At 59.9% G+C, this 23,670-nt stretch overlaps 1 protein-coding gene across 1 annotated transcript in view; it reads right to left on the bottom strand.

Annotated features, from left to right (window-relative positions):
* The window catches only part of ADAMTS7 (ADAM metallopeptidase with thrombospondin type 1 motif 7), a 74,896-nt gene that overhangs the window by 4,319 nt on the left and 46,907 nt on the right, over positions 1-23,670 (bottom strand). Inside the window, 16 exon segments of the mRNA XM_082383647.1 lie at positions 1-84; positions 2,526-2,688; positions 3,707-3,853; positions 3,935-4,108; positions 4,577-4,729; positions 5,703-7,178; positions 7,504-7,717; positions 8,143-8,269; positions 10,472-10,613; positions 10,895-11,139; positions 12,367-12,487; positions 13,475-13,608; positions 13,863-14,032; positions 15,415-15,560; positions 15,961-16,053; positions 16,643-16,787. Coding sequence (XP_082239773.1) covers positions 1-84; positions 2,526-2,688; positions 3,707-3,853; positions 3,935-4,108; positions 4,577-4,729; positions 5,703-7,178; positions 7,504-7,717; positions 8,143-8,269; positions 10,472-10,613; positions 10,895-11,139; positions 12,367-12,487; positions 13,475-13,608; positions 13,863-14,032; positions 15,415-15,560; positions 15,961-16,053; positions 16,643-16,787 — 3,734 coding nt within the window.

Here is a 23,670-nt window from a genome sequence, read left to right on the forward strand (position 1 = left end):
CCGGGGTGCGGGTCAGCGGCGGGCGACCCGCTGATGGCCGCGGGAGGGGGCACCACGGCCGGGTGGGGGACAGGAGCGGCAGCACTGGGTGCGGACGGTGGGCAGCTGGCAGCGGCCCAGCAGGCGCAGCGTCTCGCAGAAACCGAAGGACAGGCGATCGCGCTCGCAGCCTAGGGCTGGAGGGGGCGGGTCAGGACCAGCAGGCGGGCACCGGAACCACCGCCCTCCTCCCACCTGCACCCAGGGTGGAGGGGCTTCCCTGAGATTTTACCTGGGCCGTCTCCCTGCCCCCCAGCAGCCTGAAGGAGACCTGCAGCCACCCCCAGGGCATCGGCCTCCTGTTTCTGGAGGGGCTCCCCTAGGCCTGAGTTACAGATCTCCAGCTGCTGTCTTGTCCCACCTGCCCTTGGCCTAGGCCCCCACCTTCAGGACTGGAGAACTGGCCCTGCTGGGCTCAGGTTTCCAGAGGAAAGGGCCCGAGACCCCAGCCCTGACTCCCTCAGGTGCTCACGAGAAGCCAAAGAGCCTGCCACCCCTCTTGGTCCCTGACCCTGTGAGACCTGACAGGACCTGGCACACAACGGAAGTCCCAGGTGCCTCCTGCCAGCCTACAGTGGCCTCTGCCCCCCACCCCCTGCCCAAATGCATCTGTCCTGCCAGACCTCCCTGCCCCCTGCAGCCATGGGCTGTACTCAGCTTCAGCTTGCGGGTCACACACCAGAACAGCCCCATCAGCCAGGCCAGGCACCGAGGCCCTGAGAGAGCAGGTGTGGCCTGGGCCATCAGCCCGTCAGCAGGACCCAGGCCTCCTGAGGAGGGACAGAGGGAGGCTTCCTGCCCGGGGCTGAGGCCTGGCGGGCCCTCCTGCCCTGTGCTTATCAGAGCTATTTTGGGATGTGGCTTGCTTCCAGCCTCCTGGCCTTGCTCCCGCTGCCTGTGACAGCCCCCAGCTGCCGCCTGGCCCTCTCACTTCAGCAGACTTCCCAGGGGAGGAGAAGCAGGAGGGCAACTGGCAGCCCCGTCCCTGGGACATCCCTGGGGCCCGGCAGAAGGCATGAGGCAGCAGGCAGCCTCCTCCACCCTGGCTCTGAGCAGCAGCTCTAACCTACGCATCTGCAGACCTGCATCCTGCTCCCACTGTGTGACCTCAGGCAAGTTTCTTAACTTCTCAAGGGGCCCCAGTTCCCTCCTCTGCCAGTAACCCCGCCTCCACAGGCAAACGGATGTGGCCGTGCTATGTCAGCTGCCTCACCGTGATGACCAAGTTTCCAGGCTTTCCAAACGTCCTGCCACGCAGCCCCACAGATCATCAAAACATCCTGGGGACTCCAGGGTCTCCGCATGCAAGTCACTTCCTTGGCTGGCCTCTATCCTTAAACTCCTCGCTTGGGTGCCAGCAGCTACCTTGGGGCTGTGTGCCAGAGGCATGGAGGCGCTTGCTGGATGAATGCTGAGGGCAGGGCGCTTGGGGTGGGTGGAATTTCTGCTGGGCCTGAGGTAATGGGATTTGGGGCAGGAAGGCCACCCCTGCCAGTGGTATGGCCAGCAAGGCATGGCAGTGGCTAGTCCGGGCTTGCCCAAGGGCTGCCAAGGAGCCAGTCACTGGTACAGAATGCAGACTGGGGGCCTGGAGGCCCTGGATGCCAGCTGAGGGCCAAGGACTCTGTCCTAGGGGCAGGAGTCAGACAGCTGACAGGCATAGGAGCTGCTGGATTCTCCTGACTGACAAAGGTAGCCCTAGGCATTCTTCCTGACCTCACGATGGGGGACGATAGTGTCCACGAGGGAGAGGAAGACGCCAGCCTTCCCTGAGCACTTCCTGGGCTCTTCACTCCAAGGCCTCATTTATGAGGATGGGGGTTGTCTGCCCCTTTATGCGCAAGACAGGGAAGTGGAGCCCAAGACCATAGAGCTGGTGAGGGGAGGCCAGGTGTGACTCCAGGGCCAGTTTCCTGTGCTCAGCACTGCTGGGGGTGGCTGGGCTGCAGGAAGGAAGCGTGTGCGTGTGTGTGTGTGTGTGTCTATGTCCAGAGCCACCTCTGCCACAAGCTCTTCCTCTAGGACCCAGCTGGCCAGGAAGCCACCAGCTGCTGGGAGCTAGCAGGACCCTCGGCGGGAGGCCCCTTCCTGCGGTTACACTGCTCACTCTGGGCAGTCCTCCTCTGGCCAGGAAATGGACGGGCCGGAGCTGGGGCCGGGGGCTCACCCAGGCCTGAGCTCCACACACTCAGGAACATCCCTGGCCTCACTCTGGGAACGGGGGGTAACTGAGACCCAGAGGGGAAAAGAGCTTGCCCGAGGTCACACAGCAGCCTGGGGGCCTCCACTCCTCCCCTGAGCTAAAGAAAGCTGCCTGCGGGGCTGGACTCCCCGTGGCTCTGAGCCCAGCACGGCCCCGGCCTCTGCGTGGCTCCCCGTCGGTCAGCCAGTGCTGCGGGGGGACGGTTCCATGACTCTCCCTCTCCCCACCGCCCCCCCCGCCCCCCCCCCCCGCCCCCCAGCAGACAGCCGGCTGGAGCACTCACGCGGTGGCTCAGTGAGCTCACAGTCCTGGGTGCCGCACGGCCGGGAGCTCTCGGGCCAGGCCTCGTGGCCACACTGGTCGCTGTCTTCCTCAGGCAGCCCAGTCTGGGTGTTGACGCACTTGACCAGGCGCCGCTGGACGCCGCCGCCGCAGGGGGCTGAGCACTGTGGGGAGCACGGGAGCGGTGAGCATCCTCTTAGCCGGCCCCGCAGGGGGGCGTCCCGGGGCGTCCCCAGGGCAGCGGCTGCCTTCTCCAGGAAGCCTAGCTCATGGTTCCCAGCCCCAACTCTCCAGCCTCCTCAGAGGGTCGGTCCTGTCCCCAGAGGCCACTAGGTGTTCACTTGCAGGAACTGCATCTGCAGAGCGGAGGGGAAAGTTGCTAGCCCCTCACACGGGATGGGACATGCCTGAGAGGCCTGGGCAGTGGCTCCGGGGCTGGAGGACCTGCTGCAGCCCATGGGCAGAAGAAGGAAGGGAGAGAAGGTTTCTCAAACAGGGCCCACCATCCCAAGTCAGGCTTTGTTCTTATCAGTTGGGGTCTGATGTTTTTAAAAAGCCCTAAAAATAAATTTAATCTGTGCCAACATCGTGCCAGGCCCTGTGCTAAGTGCCTCACTGTGTGACTTCATCTAATGCTCACAACCCCACTTTACAGATGAGAAGACAGAGGCCTGGCGAGGTAACGCAACCTGCCCAGGGTCCCTCAGCAGCCAGTGGGACAAGGCCTGAGATTCCCAAACAGGCCTGGCAGGAAGAGTCCTGCCCAGCTGAGGCCTCACTGGCCACTCCTGTACCCCCTCCGCCAGTCTGGTCTTTGCTTAGTCTCCTGAACACCCTGTGCCTGTCACTCCTGCCCCAGGACTCTGCATTTGCTGCTCCCCGTATGCCTCTCCTTCACATCACAAACCCCTCCAGTCTCACTCTGAAGTCCCCTCCTCAGAAGGCCTTCCCTGACATCACAGCGCACGTCCCTTTTTTTTTAGTCTGTCTCCCTGGCAGGCTGTAAGCTTCAGCAGGGCGGGGACCTCATCTGGCCACCACTGTATCTGCAGGGACCACAGAGAGCCTGGCATACAGGACACACTCACCAACTCCCTACGTGAACAAAGGTCTGATGGATGCCTGCTGACACGAGTCCCCCCTCTGCATGTCCTCCCCGCACAGAACCCCGCGCTTGCTCACCTGGCCCCAGGGCCCCACCACCCACTGCGTACAGGGGTGCGTGTTGCAAGGCCGTGTGCTGTTGGGTCTCAGCGCCTCCTCACAGAGGCCCGGCTCTGGGCAGGTCACCAGACGCTGCTGCTCACCACCGCCGCAGGCCTCGGAACACTAGGAGGGCAGGGGAAGGGGTCTGGGCGCTGCTAGGCTCTGAGGACACCCCCGCTCCCATCCCAGACCCTCAGGCCTCACCTCCCTCCAGGAAGAGATGTACCAGCTGAGGCAGGGCTGGGCCCTGCAGGGCCGGCGGGCAGGCGGCTTGGCAGGCCCCGGCTGGCAGTGGAAGGGCCGGAGCGGCTGGAGGTCCCGTGTGTCCACACACTGCACGTCCCGCACGGAGGAACCCCCGCCACAGCTGCGGGAGCACTGGAGGCCGAGGGTCCCGCGTGTGGACACACCACCACCACGTGCGTGCACACGAGGACACGGTGAGGGCTGTGGCAGGGCGAGCGCTGGGCACTCTCACCCCCACCCGCGGCAAGTCCCTTAAGGGCCCCAGGGAGAAGCCATGGCTGACCAGCCCTGGGCGGCGGGCGGCATGGCCAGGGGCTGCCCCGGAATGGGACAGATGGAGAAAGAGTGGAACAAAGGAGAAAGTGAAATCCCGAGGGTGACAGAAAGGAGAGAAAAGGATGCAGCCAGGGAGAGAAGGGGCGTGGGGCAGGCTGAACCACACAGATGGAATGATCCCAGAGGCTAGAAATTAGAGAACAAAGATGTGCAACACAGAGCCCCCCCCCCCCCCCCGGTGGCTATGGCTGACCCCAAACACAGGCCACGGGCCCCAGAGCTCCACCCCGCGCCCCGATGCTGCCCGCCTTCTCCCTCACGCACCTTACTCCAGCTGCCCGTGTGCCAGGCAGCGCAGGGCCGCAGGTGGCAGCGGCGGGCGGGTTGGGGCCGGGCAGCAGGAGTGCAGTCCTCCTCTCGGCCGGAGCTGCAGCGCACGGGCCTCCAGACGGCACCCAGACCGCAGGTGGTGGAGCACTGAGGGCAGGGGACGCAGTGGCCATGAGGGCCGGGCAGATCCCTGCACCCTGCAGCCCCCAAGCCAGGTGAGAGGGACCCGCCAGTGCCTCAGTTAACTCGTCTGCAAAATGGGCTCCTCCGCCCGCCTCCCCAGGAGACCATGAAAAGTCAAATCCCCTGGCAACCAACTGTCCCTGCTACAGGAGACACACGTGAGGTGGCCCGGCTGTGCTGACAAGGCTCACTGCTTCCCAGAATCACTTGGGAAGGAAGTCTGGGTTCCTCGCTGGGCCTCAACCTGTCCCTCCCACACCAAAACTAGGGATCTGAATAGAAGCAGCTCACTTCCCCTACGGTGACAACCTGGGGACGTTGGGGTGGGCTGGGGGACACAGGACAGCTTCTTGCCATGCAGTTCAGACCCTCACAGGCCCGACAAAGCAGGTGGAGCCCTGAGGGGAGAACCAGGTGGCAAGGAACTGCACTGCACCTGGAGGAGCCAGGCTGAGCCCCGCCGGACCTGGGGACCATGGGAGGAGGCTTCCCCACTGACACAGCTGCCTGGGGTAAGCTCCCTGTCCCTGGAAGCATGCAAGCCAGAGTATGAGAGGGCCGTTCCCCCTGGCTGCCCCTCATTTGTGCCTGCCCTGCCCTCCCAGCGGCCCCCTGCGCTACTCAGGAATGAGCCTCTGGGGACCCCAGGGATACAGGCCTCCTTGCCCCGCCCTACTGCTCAGAAGAGAAACTGAGGCCCAGTGGGGCAGACCAGCCCCAGGGGCACATGGAGGGCAGTATGACTGAGCTGGGGCAAAGTTCCTCCTACCTCACAGAGCCTCCACCCACCACGGGCTGTCAGTTCCTTAATCCCCACCCACCCAGGAGGCTGGACAGACAAGGCTTATATCCTGCTCTGCTCATTTTCAGATGAAGAGACCAAGTTAGTGAGGTCCTGCTCAACCCCCCGGCCCACCCCGATCCCTGCACCACTTGCCTCACTCCAGTTCCCCACTTGCCAGCTGGCATTCCTGATGGGCAGCAGGTCTACAGGGGGTCCCTCCTCTGCTGAGCTGGGGTCCAGAGGCCCAGGGGCTCGGCTGCCGTTGGCCGGACTGTCCTGAGCTGGTATGGACAGCGGCACAGGGCTTGGGGGCGTCTCAGGGCTGGGGGACTCAGGCTGGCCCAAGGGCCCCAGGCTCAGGGCAGTCACCCAAGGCGTGTGCCCTAGGCTGGTCGGAGCCTTCAGAAGGAAGGTTCCCGGCATCGCCAGGGTCTGCAGGTCGCGTAGAGCCAGGTCTGGGGTTGAAAGGGTGGGAGTCCCGGGCTCCAGGGTGCTGTCTGTACCCTGAGTCGCCAGGGTCTGCAGGTCGCGTAGAGCCAGGTCTGGGGTTGAAAGGGTGGGAGTCCCGGGCTCCAGGGTGCTGTCTGTACCCTGAGTGTCTGGCAGACTGGCGGTGGGAGGAGGGGGAGGAGCGCCCCCAACGGTGGGCCACAGCTCATTGCCCACAGGCCCCAGGCCACCCTCCAGCGCTGGTTCCCAGGCCAAGGTGCCACTCGTCCACAGCTCTACTGTGTCGGGACTAGGAGAGGAGTGGGAGGTGCTGATGGAGGACAAGGGGGGCAGCGTGGGGTTGGGTCTTTGGGGCGCTGTGCGGCCCAAGGCTTCCTCGCTATCCTCGGAAACCTCATTGGTCCTCTCCCACCAGGGAGGGGGCGGCTGGCTGTGGCTGTCCTCCCCTCCCAGGAACTTGTTCTGGCTCCCAGGGGCAGCAGGCGTCTCCATGCTGACTGGAGTAGGGGGCCAAGGCAAGCTGGGGAGCCCAAGGTCTGGGGCTCCAATGGGGGCATCTTCCTCAAATAAGAAATTGACCAAGGAGTTCCCAGGGGTCTGCTCCGAGGGTGGGGGTGGGGAATGGCCAGCCTGGCTGGGCCAGGGAGCAGGGGACCAGTCTCCCGGCGCCCCCTCATCCTCAGGCCCGGAAGGCTCTGTGGCAGGCGTGGGGGTGCCCACAGGAGGCTCAGCAGGACTGCTCGGGGGCGAGGGTATCCAATCCCCTGTGCCCGCCAGGTCTGCGTCAGGCTCCCCGAAGGGCCCGTAGGACAGGTTCTCATGGAAGTTAATGAAATTGTAGTCGTAGTAGAAGTCGTCAACGAACACGGGCCCCGGCGGGCCCAGCTCAGGGTCCTCCTCCCCGATGGCATTGCCCATGCCAGCCGGCTTGGGTGATGAGGGGGGCGGAGGGCGTGGGGCTGGGCGGTGAGGAATGAAGTCGACCTCATTGAAGAGCTCGCGGCTGGAGGAGCCGCTGCCTGAGCCTTCGGGGCCCAGCACGTCCAGGGCCCTCGGGCAGGGCGGCAGAAGGCAGGCGGCCTCGCTTGCCGGCTGCTGGTCCTCATCGCAGGGGACACCAGTGTCATTGGTGCAGAGGATGCTTCGGTGCTGAGTGCCTGGGCCGCATGTCACAGAGCACTAAAGGGAAGGCCAGGGTGAGGGACTCAGGGCCAGGGGAAGCTGGGGCCTGGCAAGGTACCCTGCTCACTGCTCAATGTCAGTGTACAGGGCCCCAGCCAGCCCTCTCTCGCCCTGACCAGCTCGAGACCATGACTTGTGGCCATGGCTGGCCAGGGCACCCCAGCCCCTGAGGCTTTGGGGATGGGGCCGGACCTGGAATGCCCCAGGCCCCTCCCACCACGGTGCCCGGCAGTAAGGGCTCCCCAAAGGCTGTCTCTGCCTCCCTGTAGCCCAAGACCGATGGCAGAGCTGGGGGCGGGCCCCCTCCCATCCTGCTGCTCACCTCAGACCAGTTCCCCACGGCCCAGGTGGCCGGACAGGGCACATGGCGGTTGCAAGGGGTTTCGGCAGGGGGCCGGGGCAGGTGTTCACAGGCAGGTGGCTCCAGGGCGCTCTGCTCATCCAGCCCCACGCTGTGGATGCAGAGCACGGCCCGGCGGGAGAGCCCCCCAGGCCCGCAGGAGCTGGAGCACAGCTGCCACTCACCTGCCCACCACCTGTGGGGGGCACAAGGGCAGCATCAGCGTGCAGCCACCTGGACTCCCAGGCACTCGGGGTTCAGGGAGGGTCGGGCCTAAGCCCAGGGGACGGTTCCCCAGAGCTCCAAGCCTGGGATGGCCCCCTGGCCCCCACAGCCCAGGGACAGGGCACAGTCCCCCTTGCTGCTGCCACCTTCACCCCTGGGGGACCCGGGCAAGACCCAAGGCCTGTGTCCACATCCAGGGACCCAAGTGCGAGTGATCAGGCACGTCCCTGGCTGATGCTGGCTATTGAGGGGGAACCCAGGCCCAGGCTGAGGTCACGGGCAACCAGGGGCTGGGGCTTCAGCCTTGGGGAGAAAGGCTAAGAGCCCAGCTCCTTCTGCTCCTCCCAGGGGCGCCCCCTGAGGGACACCTGGGAGCCAGGCGCCCGGTGGGCTCACCGGGCGGGGCAGGGCTCCTCGCTGCACTTCCTCTGACGGTCATCGGGCCGGCCCAGGGGCTCACAGTGCCTCTCGTCCACGGGCCCCGCCTGCCGCTCCACGCAGCGCGCGCTCTGCCTCTGCATCCCTGGGAGGCCATGGGGGCTCAGCCTGGGCCCGGCACTCAGGGCGCCCCCTGCCTGAGCCACGCGGCACCCAAAGACACAGCTACACCCCACTCCGATCAGACCCCTTCCAGAACAGGGCCTCACCGCCTCTGTCAGGATGAAGGCAGGCCCCCACCGCCCCCTCCTCACTGTCCTCCGGCCTTCACCCCCACCCCTAGGGAGGCAGCAGAGTGTGCAGGTTCGGTGTGCGGGGGGTCTAGCCCCACAGCTTCCTAGCTGGGAGGCCTGGGCAGCTCACTTGACCTCTCTGAACCTCAAGTCTTCATCTGTAAATGGGAGTAACAATAACACCTGCCTTGAAGGTCAGGTGTGAGGATAACGTGCTCACGGATGTGCAGGCTCAGCCCATGCCTGGCACATGGTAAGAGCGCAACCAGTGCCAAATCCAACCACGGCCTAGCACCACCTCCAGTGTCTACACTCCTCCCAATAGGATCAGTGCCCAGAAATTCTGGAGAAGAAATCCATCAGACCTCCCAGTCAGGCATTCCTCTCCAGCCTCACAGCCCTCCCCACCCCCTGCCCCGGCACTCGCTTTGTCACTGTTCCTGTCCTTCACTCCCCCTGCCATCGCCTGCCTCTGCGCCCTTGCAGAGCTGTGCTCTTCCCTCGCCACAGCCACACGCACCCCACACCACCTGCTGAGGCCCAGCGGCAGGACCAACTCCAATAGGCTCTGCCTTCACCCTGCTCCCCCCATGGCATAGAAGCGGGACTCACCCCTGCCCTGAGCCTCCAGTCTCCCCTCCACCCGCCTCCTTCCTTCCTAATAGAATGCAGGGTTTGTTCAAGGTAACAATGGGACCTGCTGAAAACACTCCCCACTGTAGTTCCCAGACAGCTAGGGGGTCTGGGACACAGTCGTGCCAGGGAGAAAAAGACACAAGCCCTTCCTGAGAGTCAGCCCTTTGCCCCTTCTTCTTCTTGCCAGCAAGAAGCCTGGGCAAAGGGTGCCATCTTGTGACACGCATGAGGGGAAGGTGGGGCTGAGAGTGGTCCCTAAAAACACGGCAGGCCATCCAGCCAGCTTGGACTATGCACCCTCCCTGGGGGTTCTTACTGCGGAAGACAAGTAAACCCTTATCTGCTCCAGCTACCACTCGTCAGGATCCTGCCACTTGCCACTCAACATATTCCTATTCTGTCCACGTGGCAAGCCACCGATTTGCTGAAAGACAATTCCCCAGTGTCTGGTTCATCAAATGTATTTGTTTTCACATTTGTAAACTTAACTCATACGGGATAGGATGCTTTTAATAGCTTTTGAAGATTCCTGCCCAGCTTTAGTGGGTCAGTGTTCATTTGTCATCATAATAGCATTTCAAGGAATGTTCAAATGTTTCTGTCCCAGATTCCTGATACTGAGACCCCTGGACACTGAGGGGGAGGGGGAGGGGAAGGGAGACTGAAGAAGCCACAGGGAGGGGAGAGTGAGAGTTAGTCAAATTGTTACACATTCTATAAAGAGTTTAAAGAAATAAGTAAATGTGGTGAATGGGCCATTGGGCTCAGAGTTTGGGTGGGGAGATCCATGTCACGTCCCACCTCCCTCCTCCTTGTCCCGGTCCTACTCCATCCTCCCCCCCACTTCCTTCTCTCCCCTGCCCCTCCTCCTTCTCTCCCTTCCCCCTCCCCCTTCTCACTGGGGAAGCCCTCCTGGGCCAGCAGCCCAGGAGTGTCAGGCTCTGGGCCTCCCAGGAAGGGTGGGAGGGCACCAAGGAGGAGGGAGGCCCGGGGAAGCCTGTCTGTGGCGGGAGCTAGAGGAGAGGAAGGAGCTTATCTTGATGGAGATGAAGGTAAGGCTCTGGGAGGATGAAGGGGTCAGATCCCAGATATGGGGCAGAACCACAGGCACAGGACCTGCCAGAGCTGAGCAGTGAGAAGAGGGAGAGGCAGCTGGTGCCTCTCTGGGGGAGACGCACTGAGAGCTCGCCAAGCGCCACGTGCTGTGCCTGCCTCACCTTGTTTACTCTCCCAGTGGACCTATGAGATGGGGCCATTGCTAGCCCCATTATATAGATGGGGGAACTGAGGCCCAGAAGCAGCATTCCAAGTTCACAGCAGCCCAGCAAATAAGCAACGAGCCAGAGGCTAAAGCCAGGCATCAGTGCCCAGAGACAAAGGCCCTGCTGGGCAGTAGCTGTGCCCACTGCTCTCCTCACCTGTGCCACAGGTGACTGTGCACTTGGTCCAGGGCCCATAGTGCCAGGAGAACTCAGGCGGCTGGATCTGGCTATGGCCGTCCGCCTCCCTGTGGATGATGTACTCGTAGCGCACCCCAGGGTTGCTCTCCTGGAACAGGAGCTGGGGCAGGCCGGGGGGGTGGCCCGTGAGCATGAGGTGTCCTCTCCCTCTGCCCAGACCTGCCACCCATCGTAAAGGAGCCAACCTCAGCCACCTCTGGGACCTGGGACTATACCATGGAGCCATTCTAGTGATGGGGAAACCGAGGCAGAGGCCCCAGCAGTAGGGCCAGGCCCAGAGCCGGACTCTGTGACTGTCCCAGGGCTCGCTCCTGCCATGCGGGCGGGAACCACGGATTCCACCTCTGCTCCTCCCCAGCCTGGGCCCCAGGAGGCAGTCACCTGGATCCAGATAGGCTCGTCGGTGGGACCAGGGGATGTGAGGTTCTCCCAGTTGCCTGTGCGTGCATATGTGAAGGTGGTCCCCGCCACCTGGTAGTCCCCGTTCCACTGGATGATCCACCCACCGTTGAGGAAGTACTTATCCGGGTCCTCGCTGCGTAGGGCCAGGAAGTTGGCGGCCTCGGCCACCTCCTCGATGCGGATCTCGCGAGCACCCGCTGGGATCAGCCCCACGTCCACATACCCTGTTGGCCAGGGATTGTGCACAGGTTGTGAAAAGAGGTAAGAGGGTTAGCTGTTGCCCGCCCTCACCTCTCTTTCCACTTGCCCCTGCCTGCCGATGCCAAAGATTCCATCGTTAACTTAAGATTCTGGGTTCCCCACTTAGATCTGTCCCAGATAACCAAAGCCTCAGAAGGGCTCAAATCCTACCCCCTGACCCATGCCCCACCCCTTCTCTGGGAAACCTTAGCTGGTCTCCCTGTCACAAGGCTGGGCCTATCCCCTATACCTGCGGCCAGCATGACCTTTCTAAAAACCCCAATTGACTGGGCCTTTCCCCTGGGATATCCTCCTCATACCTATACAGCCTGTTTTTGTTCTCTCACTAAGTAGTACCCATCATATGCCTGGCATTACCCTGAGGACTCTACAGGTGTAACAACCCTATGACATAGGTACTACTGTTATCCCCATTTTACACATGAGGACACTGAGGCACAGAGAGGTTACATAACTTGCACCAGGGTTCTGCTGGGATGTGAATCAAGCTCTGAGGTCTGAGCTTTAACCACCACGCTGGACTGCATCTCTGGGGCTGAAATCTAAGCTTCTTGGCCTAGCATTCAAAGCCTTATGGCATCCCCGCCTTTCTTATAGATAGGTCCCCAGACACAGCATGCTCTTTCTTGCCTCCAGGCTTTGTTGGGCACAAGCTCTTTCCTCCATGTGTAATGCTTTTCCACATCTCGTCTGAGTCTTTTATGACTCAGCTCAACTTCCACTTCCTACGGGAAGTCTTCCCTGACCTCTCCATGTCAGGACCTTCTTCCTCAGTGCTCTCACAGCCCTCTGGGCCTCCCTCCACTGCATCTGTCACACTAAAAGGTGAGACTGTAAGCTCTTCACCTCTGTGTCTCCCTCACGTAGCACACAGCTGGCACTTAAGCAATGTATGCAAAACAGGCCCTGAGGTGAGTGAGTGGAGCTAGGGGGTCTCTAAAGCTTCATAAGGCCACTCATAAGCCTGATAAGCCCAGCCTGGGGTCCCTGGGGCAGGAGGACTCCCTGTGAAGGCAGGTCTCTGCACTTGGGCCTGGGTGCCCTGACTCCTGCCAGGATCCTAGACCCAGCAAGGCAGCTTGCCTGCTTCCCATCTCTGGCCATGGGGGCTGTGGGCAGGGCTCAAGGGAGACAAGGAAGGGCCACCAGGTCAAGAGTACCCTGCCCCCCACCAGTGGTCCCACCCATACCCAGGCCCTCAGCCTCCTCGAAGGTCCCGCTCACGGTGTGACACGTGGAGCCGTTGCCGTGGCACACGCCGCAGCGGTCCTCGATGGCACCCGAGTCAATCTCGAAGTCGCAGCCCACATTCTGCAACACATGGGGAGGAGAGACCCCTGGTGCTGGGCCACTGGCGGCGAGTCCTCTCTGGCACCAGCCTCGGTGGCCTGCCAGGGTGGGGAGGAGAGAGCTCGGAGCAGGGAGCGGGGGCCCCACCACAGCTGTGCCCTCTGACCCCACGTAAACCCCTCGACCTCTCTGAGCCTCAGCTTCCTCAGATGTGAAACAGGGAGAACCACCTGCACCGTGAAGGTGTGTTGTGAGATCTCATGAGACAAGAGACGGGAGAAGCTTTGTAAAAGGCCAAAGCAGGCAGGGGGAGCTGGCACACCCGCGCTCCTGACCAGCACGGACAGGAATTTCCCCAAAACAGGAATCAGTGTTCCCTGCTGGTCCTCCCCAGAGCCCAGGCCTCTACGTCCAGGGGCTTCCCTTCCCAGGAGCAGGGGAAAGAAAGTGCTGAGGACATGGGCAGGGGGAGTGGCCACTGATACTGCTGGAAATAAGTCTAAGTATTGTCAGCAAACATTGACGCTTTCTGTGCCAGGCCCTGAGGCCTGCACGGCCCTGCAATGCCCTGTTAAATGACTGCATTTAACCCTGTGACGTGGCTACACGGACGGACAGTCCCCTTTCTACTATCGCAGAGGAAACCACTGCTGGGGGTCATCCAGCCAGCAGGAGGTCGAGCTACCACCTGAGCTCTGGTTTCCGGGCCGGGGCTGGGCCGGTACAGAAGCCAGCATTCAGAAGCCATGGCGGGCAGGCCGTGGTGCAGAGGCAGAGGCAGAGGCTGGGGGTGAGGTCCGATGATATGGGGGCTCCAGTCCCAGGAGGAGCGGGGAGGCTTTGCTGAGAGGCGATGGGAGACCACCAAAGGGCTTCACTGGCAGAGCGGGGAAGCCCAATGGTACAGCCTGGGGAGGGTGGCCAGAGGGAAGCAGGAGGAAGCCAGAGGAGACCTGCCAGGGGGTTGGGGAGGGCAGGGCTGGAGACTCTCTTCCTAGCTGGGCACACCTTGCAGATGCCGTTGATGCAGAGGTCACGGCTGGCCTGGCCCTGGTAGCAGGGGGTGCCATCGACCACAGCGTCCCGCAACTTCTCAGCAAAGTACTCATTCGAGGGCCGGCAGTGCAGCTCGCAGGGGTTCACTGGGGGCCCAAGCAGAGAAGCCATGAGGGACAACCAGGGCAGGAGTCACGGAGGCCACCGGGAAGACCGCCTCCACGACACCCATCAGTGGCGGGCTGGGGGCTCCACTGGGCTGGTAGTATCTGCAAGGTTGTCCACGGGAGCCAGGAGGGAGCTGCAGCCCCAGCAGACAGTGCCTGTATCACTGGGCCACCTTGGCCCTTGGATCTCTGCCCTTCCAGGCCTCAGTGTCCCTGCGGGCAACAGGACTCACCGTCATTGACCACGGGCACCCACGTGTGCAGTTGGCCCTTGTAGAGCATAGCGTCAAAGTGGCTGCACTGGACTTGGCGGAAAGAGGGGCGGCTGGCGGGGCAGGCCTGCAGGTTGCACAGGCGAAAGCGCTTCCGCTCACCCACGCAGTATCTGCCCTTGTATTTGGGCCTGTGGGGAGAGTGGGGTGGGGGGCAGTGAGTGCACAGTGACAGTGAGTGCCGACTGCACACCCAGATCCGGAAGTGGGCCCTCGGAGCGAGCAGCTCCTCCTGCATCCCTAACACCCAGAGATTCCCGCCGCCCACCTCCGTTCACGCTCCTCTCCCTGTGGGTCGCCCACACTCTGGTCCAGACACAGGCTCCCTGTTTGACAGGATCTCAGGGAAGGTGGCAGCAGGAAGCCTGGGCTCTGCCCCTAACCTGCTGTGTGACCTTGGCCAAGTCTCTGGACCCCTCTGGGCCTCAGTATCCTCATCTATAAAACGGGACTGGGGCTGCCTCTGCAGAGGGTTGTTCAGAGGCTGGGCCAAGCTGCAGACATGACTGGCACTAGCTGAAGGGGTTACTCCAAGTCTCCAGCCCGTGGGACCCAGAGTCCTGACAGCCCATGTGTCAGCAGACGTGTTCCTGGTGGCAGCACCCCAGCCCAGGTCCAAAGGAAGCCCCCTTGGCCCTGGCCCAGCTAAGAGGTATGCCCCCAGCATAGATCCTGAATCCTAACCCCACCCCGTCTGCCCCCAACCCAGCTCAGACCTAGAGGCCTGGAGGCAGGGTAGGGTATAAGCATGGGGCTCTAGAAGGACCTGGCTCTGAATCCCATGCCCACCCTGGGGCAGCCTAGTGAAGTGGGCTCATCCAAAGGCACCAGGCAGCCCCTCAGTCTACAGTACAGCTGGCCTCTCTGCATCTCCCTGAATCTTCACCTCACCACTCTTAGATGGGGAAACTGAGGCCCAGAGAGACGAAGTCACTCACCCCAGGTCACACAGCACCCCTCCCAGGCTGACCAATTCTCCCAGCTGTCCCCGGTCTCATCTTGGACCCACTTGTACCTCAAATGCCACTAAGCGGCTCTATTTACTGAGCGCCTGCTACGAACTAGCTGCAGGGCTTTGCCTGCATTTATCCTCTACCAGATGGGCACTGCTGCTGCCCCGTCACATACCTTCTCTGGAAGCTGAGGCCCAGAGAAGGGTGGAGAGGGAATTTGAACCCTGATCCGTCTAAGGTTCAGGATCTAAGCTCTTAGCCACTGTCCTCCCTGCTTCCCTCCCACCAGCTGCTGCTTTGTTGTGTGGCCTCTGATGAGTCCCTCCAGTCTCTGGGCCTTGGTGTTTCCCTCTCTGCAACGGGGTCAGCAGTGGCGACTCAATGGCACTCAGTGGCACTCCTAGAAGTGACCCGAGGTGGCTCTGGACACTCCGGGCTCGGCCTCCATGGGGGCACTTCTGCGAGTGGGAGGCTGGGACAGAGCCAGTGTCCCTGCAATCGCCGACTCTGCCCAGGGCGCCCCACCCCACCTGCCCCGGGAGCCCCGGCCCCGCACTCACGCAGGCTGTGTGCACTGCCGCTCGGCACTCTGCACGCCCACGCCACAGCTCCGGGAGCAGACGGACCAGGCGCTCCAGCCAGACCAGCCACCGTCCACGGCCTCGGGCCGGAAGCCCATGGGAACGCACTCCCCATTCAGACACCACTACCGAGACAGACAGAGGTAGAGCAAGCCCACTCCAAGCTCCTCACCCTAGTGAGAACAAGGTGGGAGGGAGGCCTGGAAAGGCCCAGAGGGGAAGGACCTAAGGGCTGGGGGAGGCCTCCTTCCAGTCGCCCAACACCTGGGCCCCATGGTGGAGCCGAGCAGGGAATAAAATAAGAGTCCACATGCTGACTCTTCTGAGCTGAAGGCACTTTGGAGAACTGCCCAGTCAAGCTCTGCCCCAAAGCCTCCATTCTGCAGGTGGGGACTTGGGCCAGAGAGGGCTGGGGTTCTGCTAAGGGCATGAGCAAGTCTGTGAGCCAAGGCCGACCCCAGGGCACGGACACAGCGGGGAGTCTCGCCTCTCACCCCCTCCGCAGCTGGAGTGGGGAACCCCTACCTTGCTCTCCCCACACCTGGTACCATCCACAGCTGCATCCAGCTTGGAGTGACAGGTGGTCCCCACGGAGCACCAGAGCGTGTGGCAGACATTCTGCAAGGAGGAGGGCAAGGGCCATACCTTCACCTCCTCCTCGGGGCCACCACCTGCCCTGCCCCCTCACCACCCCCACGAGTCCCCTGGGAATCCCTCCTTGGGGCTGGCACATGGTGGGGGTCTATAGCTGGAACCCCCTCTTGTCTTCCCGGACCACGTGGTGTGGGGGGACCTTGGCTGGGGCCCCGGGCTCGGGTTTGCGGCTCAGGGCAGTCCCCAGCTCGTCCACACCTCTCCCAGCCCCAGCCTACCCGTCTGGAAACACCCTGGTTAGAAGCCGCAGGGTCTCTGACATGCCCGTGGCCATCACTTCGGGCGATCTTCCCCAGGACCCCGCAGGAGAGGTTTTATTTTACCTCTTATGATCCAGCTCCAGCAGGTGAGGGTCTTGCCCAAAGTCCCATGGTTGGTAAATGGTCCACCCAGAATGCAGACCTGGGTCTATGGCCGCCCAACCCTAGGCCTCTCCCACAGGCCACTTTATGTCTCGTGGGCATCACGCGCGGGCCGAGCCCAGGCTGGGTGGGGTGTGCGGGCTGCTGAGGGCTGCCCTCCTCCCCCGTGTCCACACAGGCCCCACACTCACGTCCATGTCATCGCAGAAGGCAGAGTAGGCCCCATACTGGAGCCGACACTGGTGGCCCACGTCGTAGAGGACGCCAGGTGGTATCGAAGGGAAGTCGATGACATCCTTGGTGGGGGAGTCATCCAGGCAGAGGCCCCACCCACGGCTGCAGAGATGGGACAGGACGATGAAGTGAGGGGCCACCTGTCCTCTGGGGCAGAGGGGGCAGCCTGAGAGACCCATCAGGGAGGCCGCACCAGGCCAGTTGGGCAGGGAAGGTGGGAAGGGGCTTAAAGCCCTAAACTTACGGAAAACTCCAGCCTCCTTGCTCGCCCACCCTATTCTTTGACCTAAGCTAGCATGAAAGACCCTCCCAGCCTCTCCCATCCATCTCCAGGGCACTCCAGCTGGCTAAACAACTCATCCCCGCTCCCCAGTGCCAGGCCTCTCCACAAACTATTCCTTCCACCCACGACACTCTCCCCACTCCCCCACTGGTGAAGCCTCTCTCCCCAAGATCCAGCCCGAAGGCCCTTCCCTCTGAAGCCTCCTGGACCACTAAGCCCTCATGGGACCCTGCTCGGAGTTCCCGCAGCCTCCACCCCTCAGTCCATGATCTGGAGAGCATCACATCACAGCTGATACAACAGCAAGCCTCTGATGGCCCCGCCCTGGGCTGAGACCTAGGGTCACCTGTGGGAGAACCAAGGCCTGAAGGCTGCCCCCTGTCCGGCCGCCAACCTGGGAGAGAGCCCAGGGGCAGCCCTGCCTGCCTGTCACTCCCTTATTTACTCCTGCCCATCTCCAGCCACGACTCCCTGGCAGCAGCAGGAGGGAGGCAGGACCTGTGGGGCTTGGGGTCCCAGGCTAAGCAGGGTAGGGGGAGGGAGAAACCCCTCAGTTTTCCAGTCTGGGAGGCTTGAGGGTGGCTGGTGCCAGGTCGGGGAGCCAGGATGAGCAAAGGGTCCTGGTTAGGACTGAGGGAGGCATAGGAAAGAAGGGCAGAGGTGATGGATGCTGGGGTCTGGCCAGGAGGGAAGGAGACACTACGGGCCACGGAGAGGCCGGGCAATAGGCCAATTTGTAGGCCCGCGTGAGGAAAGGCTGGGGGCAGTCAGCCACTGGGATCTGGGAGTCCAAATTTCAGAGGCAGAGGTCTAGGAGCTGCGACCCCAGGCCAGGGTGGGTGGTCCATGTGGTCTCCCAAGTCCCCTGGCTGGTGGCAGGGCCCGGGCTCCACCAGAGCTTCAGGGAACAAAGCCTCAGTGACCAGACGCCTGCTGAGGACCCTGGGGGCCCCTCCCCACCCAGAATCACCTGGCCCACCTGTGTTAGCTAGAAACGGACCCTCTGAAATGGGCATCGGGCAAATGAACAGGCGTGGGACCCAGCCCTCTGTCCCAGATCACCGCAGGCCAGGCTGGCCCTGGGTGCTGAGCGGGCACTCTCTCATCTGCTCCTCACAGCCCCTCAAGCAGAAAACTCTACCACCACCATCTCCTTACACTTTCAGGGCCCAGGGCAGTGCGTCACTTGCCCTGGGTCATGTGGGAGGGCAGTGATGGTCAGGATGTGATGCCAGGCCAGGCTGCCAGCGCCCACGTGCCCACTTGCTAGGCTGCCCTTGGTGCAGAGCTCCTCTCATCCGATCGTGAGCCTGCCTCAAACACTTCACCCCAAATAGAAGTTCTAAATCATGGCAGCTGAGGCCTGGCAGGGAGAAAGGAGTCTTCTGATTGCTGGCTTCAGCTTGGGGGCTCCCTGGGCCTGCACCTTGGGGCAGAACATCGGCTGAGATGGGGAGGAAGGGGGTGAAGGGTCAACCTGGCCCTGGGGCTCCTCCTTTTTGTCTGGCAGGACACAATTCAAGATGTAGCTGGGGGGGTTCACCCACTCCTCTGACTCAGACCCAGCCAAGGAGCTCCTCTGACTGGGGTCCATCGTGCCTCAGCCCCACACCAACAGGTCCCAGGCCACAACCAGCCCTTCAGTTTTCCGGCCAGGACCCGGTGCTGACGTGCCACGTATCAAGCTTCTGTGGCCTGCGGCTGGGCAGCCAGAGCAACAACCACCTCTCAGGGCCCTCCTGTACGTGTGTGAGAGGTTGGGGGGCCTGAAGGGTCCTCATAGGACCCACCACCAGAATCAGAGCCACATTCAGGCCCAGAATGCTGACTGGAAACCCGAATTCTGCCCTGCTACAGATGCTGTGTGGCCTTGAGCCATCCCTTACCCTCTCTGGGCCTTCACATCCTCATCTACTAGAGGCTGAGTCAGCTTATGTGATCCCAAGCAACAGAGGTATAAATAGCAGCATCTACTTGGGAAAAGTCACACGGGCGGCCGGCAGCCGGCCCTTCCTTCCTCTGGTCGGCTCACTGCCAGGCTCCCCATGCTGCTGACACACGTCAGCCCTTCCCCTCGGGGCCCCTCCTCGCTCTAATTATAGTGGGCTGGGCAACCCCACATGGGGTCAGAGCAGACAGCGGGTGGCTCCAGTCGGAAGTGTCACTCCCACCTCAAGGACTGCAAAGAGCTGCCCATCACCTGGGAGAGACCTGTGTGCCCCCTCCCCTCGCCACCCCTGGGGGCCTGGTCATGGAGTCGCCAGATGGTGCGGGCAAGGGCCCGACACACGATCAGGCCCGCCTCTCTCCTTGCAGAAATCCTGGCTGTGAAGGCATGAGAGAACAGGGCCTTCCCTCCCTGGCCCCAGGTCCAAGTAGTAGCTCATGAAACGAGAGGTCCCTTATGAAACAGCAAGGTCCCTTAAAGCAGCTCTCAGCCCAGAAAGGCTCTTCAGGTTCTTCACGTTGATGTCTTGGACTGGCCAATGACCGCAGGCCCCAGAAGCTTTCCTCCAGCCCCACCACCACCTCTTGAAGATTCTCCATCCCACCCCACGCTCCCGTACTGCCAGCCCTGGACCACGCTGTGCACCCCACCTAGAGCATCCTTCTTCCTCAGGGTGCTGCATTAGTCCTCAGAGGGCAGCTCCGCGGCTCCTTCTCAGAGATGATGTCCCTGCCCCTTCTCCAGATTCCTACAAACCCCACAGGCCTGTCTGCCACAGTGCTAATTACCCGGAACTGTCACATGTCTGTGCCCCCCAGATGGTGAGGGTCTTGAGGACAGGGACACTGCCTCCTCTACCACTGTCCCCCTGAACACAGTTTGAGACCAAGTGGGATTCGCCAATGTCTGGGTCTGTGTGGCCTAATAAACACCTACTTGCAGGGAGCCGAGGAGTGTCACATCCAGGGGGAAATGGTGGGTGGTCTGAGTGCCTCTGAGACACCCTCAAGCCCTGGAAACACTGCCTGACTCCACCTGGCGCCTTCCTTCTGTGAATCTTGCTCACTCTGGCCTCCATCCTGTCTAGGTGGGACCTGTCCTGTCTTCTGTCCCACCCCCAGCAAGGAGACGGAGGGCGGAGGGGCTGGAGGACAGGTTGGTACCACATTCTCCATCTGAGCACCCCCTCCCGCACCTGTCCTGGGCCTTGTGATCCCCTCCTGCCTGACCCTCCAGGATGGAGAGGTGAGAGTGCGACCACCCTTGGGGAGATGAACTTCTCCTCCCTCCCCAGCTCCCCTCCATCTGCCGCGCCTGTATCTCTCTTTCCGCCTCTTTCCAGCTCTTCTCGGTGCCAAGGCTCCGGGAAGCCCTGGCTGGCTCAGGGTTTCGCCCTCTCCTCCCACCCTCACCCCAGGCCTCAAGCCAAGTCCCTCACGCATTCCAGCAGCTGAATGAAGACAGAGACGCATCTGTCTGTCTGTCTGTCCTGACAGAAGTCAGGCTGGGCGGCACCCTGGGTGGGGGCAGCTGGGAAAAGCCCTCAGGGTGCTGCAGGGGCGGCTACTCTTCTGATTTCCCAGCCCTTCTCTCACTCTTGACTCCCATGTCGAGGAGGTGACAGACCCTTGGGATAGTTTTCTACCCAGCTCTCCCTGCCCGGGCCACTTCTCTGTTTCAGCTCCTCATCACTTATCACTTGGTAGCAGTGATAACAGTCACCAGGCATTGAATGCTAACCATGTGGCCAGCATTGTGCTACACACTTCACGTGTTTGCTCACTGAATCCTCAGAGCAACCCAGGAGGCAGTCCCATCATTATCCCCAGTCTTTGAGGCTTAGGGCTAATGTAACTTGTCTGCCAACATGGGGAGAAGCCTGGCCCAGAGTCCAGGGTCTTAACATCAAACTCCACTCTTCTCTGTTTCTAGTCCCACTCTCCACCCAGTAATCCCTCTTCTATCAGAGGCCAGAGTCCTTGCTCTCACATCCATAATGAACCTGGCCCCAGTGAACGGACTTCTAGAAAAATATGGCTCATCGAACAGACACAGGTTTATTCCCACTCCCTTCCAGAGCCCCACTAAGATGATAGGAAAGGAATAAACAAGGCATAAATCCACAAGGACAAAGGGCGAGAGAGAGGTGATGATGGCAGATGAAAGATGTCAGCAAAAATTCTAGAAGCTGAAAAGCAGATGATCGAGTAGCAGCTGACTTACCACAGCAGTGAATGCTGAGAGCCAGTCCTGCAGGGGGAAACTACCCAGAAGTGGGACACTGGAAGGGCTCAGGAATCAGCGTCCCAGGGACCCCTGGAGGCCTGTGCACCAGGAAGACTGAGGACAAGAGCCTGGCTGAAAGTCTGTAAGACCCACTAGATCCCCTTCCCAACCCTATGTAGCCAGGCGATGGCCACCTCCCTGCCTGGCAGAGGGCCGGGGTCACTCTCGGGAGAGGGTGATCCAGAAGATCTGGTCCAGGAACACCAGGCAGAGTGGAAGGCCTGAGGCAGAGGGACCTACAGAGAAAAGTCTACACGAGGAAGGCTGGGATAACCGCCAAGCTCCTTCCCCATTTGGATGCCAGAACGCTGTAGCCAGACTTACACCTTCCCAGGAAAAGACTAGAGAATGCCTCTCTGGGGCAACAATCACTCAGAAAAATGACCCTAGATACTGACATTTAAAGATCTCCCAAAGAAACAGCCCCATCCCCACCAGTCCCTTAGCGGTGATGTGGAAAAGTGCGGCCCAGTCTACAGACCTCCCAACTGCCAGCCCAGTGCCTCCTTCCACGGAGGGAATACAGCCATGCCATCTTAAGAAAACCTTTAACATGACAGAAAGATTTAAAAAAATAACTCAAAGGAAAGAAAGATATTGCAGGGAGCAAAAGAAAAAAAAAATCCACATAAATAATAACCTCAGAAAGATAAGATACTCTACCCATGGAACTAGAAAAGGATAATAAAAAGGAGTATTTAGCGAATAAGAAAGTTCAGGAAAGTAGAAGTACAATAGGAAAAAAATTTTAAATGTAATAGAAGGGTTATAAGGTAAAGATAAGGATGTCTTCCAGTAAACAGAAAGAGATGAAAAAAAGTAAAAAAATGTAAAAATAAGGAAGGGAGAGAACAGCTGGATATGAAGGGTTCCAGAAGGAGAAAATAAAAGCAAGATGACTATCAAATAAATAATATAAGAACATTTCCAAGAACTGAAGGACATGAATTTTTAGATTAAAAGGGACTACCAAGTGTCCTCCCAACATAAAAGTAGACCAAGGCACATAACTGCAAAAGTTCAAATCACCAAGAGAAAAAAAGAGAGGGCTTCTCTGGTGGCGCAGTGGATAGGAGTCTGCCTGACAATGCAGGGGACACAGGTTCGATCCCTGGTCTGGGAGGATCCCACATGCCGTGGAGCAACTAGGCCCGTGAGCCACAACTACTGAGCCTGCGCTCTAGAGCCCACGAGCCACAACTACTGAGCCCGCGTGCCTACAGCCAGTGCTCCACAGCAAGAGAAGCCACCGCAATGAGAAGCCCATGCACCGCAACTAAGAGTAGCCCCCGCTCACTGCAACTAGAGAAAGCCTGCGTGCAGCTACGAAGACCCAACACAGCCAAAAATTTAAAAAAATTTTTAAAAATTTAAAAAAAGAGAGAGAGGGAGACACAGACAGACAGAATATTCTCTATATTAAGAGAGAGACAGAGAAAATCCTAAAAGTTTCCAGACTTTTTAAAAGGTCACATACAAAGGTTTGGGAATGAGACTGCTTTGAGACTTGTCAACAGCAGTGTTGGAAGCTAGAAGACAAAGGAAAGACACCTTTGAAATTCTGAGGGAGAAAGACTTCTAACTTAGAAGTTGCTATCAAATGATCAGTCAGGTATGAGGGAAGAATAAAGACAAGCAAACATTTTAAGACAAGCAAACCATTCACCTCCATACACCCCTTCTCAGAAGGCTACTTGAGAATATGCTCCACCAAAAAAAAGAAGTAAACTCCTCTAAAAAAGGTAAGCAAGAGATCCAGGAAACAGAAAGACCATGCATGACAACTTTAGGGGAGAAACAGAAAGCATCCAGTTTAGACTGCAGCAGAAGGACAAAGGGAAGTTGAGGGGGCTGTCCAGGAAAGAAGGAAACTGTTAGATGATGGGGCAGGGATTGCCTTAGGGAAAACCGGATTAAGAGACATTTTGTAGAATTGTTGTAGGATATGGAAGACTTAGAGAAGCAAAGAAAACTAGGCAAATAAAAAAGTGGTTCTTAAAAAGAGAATATCATTTTGTTACAACACTTGGTTCAGCATTATCTATACAACCCTAATAATGAAAACACTGAACGTGGATTTAATCAAGATATGCTAACATGATATTGGGATGTGATGGCAGGGGCAAATGTGTGCAGGAAGTGACACAAGGGGGTTAAATCCCAACCTTCCATTGTACAAGTCATCTGATAATATCTAAATTGAAAAATCAAGAAACAGCACTCTAGGAAGGCTTTTTGGAAATATGAAAGTAAATAAGGTAAGAAAAGGCTAAAAAGAATGAAAGTTGAAAGTGGCTGCCCAAAGAATGGAGGGTGGGGAAGAGTGCAGCAGGTGATTTAAAGCTCTGCTACTGCCATCTCGAACTCTTAATATTTTTGAACTTGTGTTCTGTTAAGCGAGTTCTGATGGAACAAGAAGCATGTGCGTGAGCAGGGGAGATATGCGATGTCTGTGTCCTCTGCTCCTT

The sequence above is a fragment of the Balaenoptera borealis genome (assembly GCF_965194805.1).
Source record: "Balaenoptera borealis genome assembly, chromosome: 3".
Classification (NCBI taxonomy): Eukaryota; Metazoa; Chordata; class Mammalia; order Artiodactyla; family Balaenopteridae; genus Balaenoptera; species Balaenoptera borealis.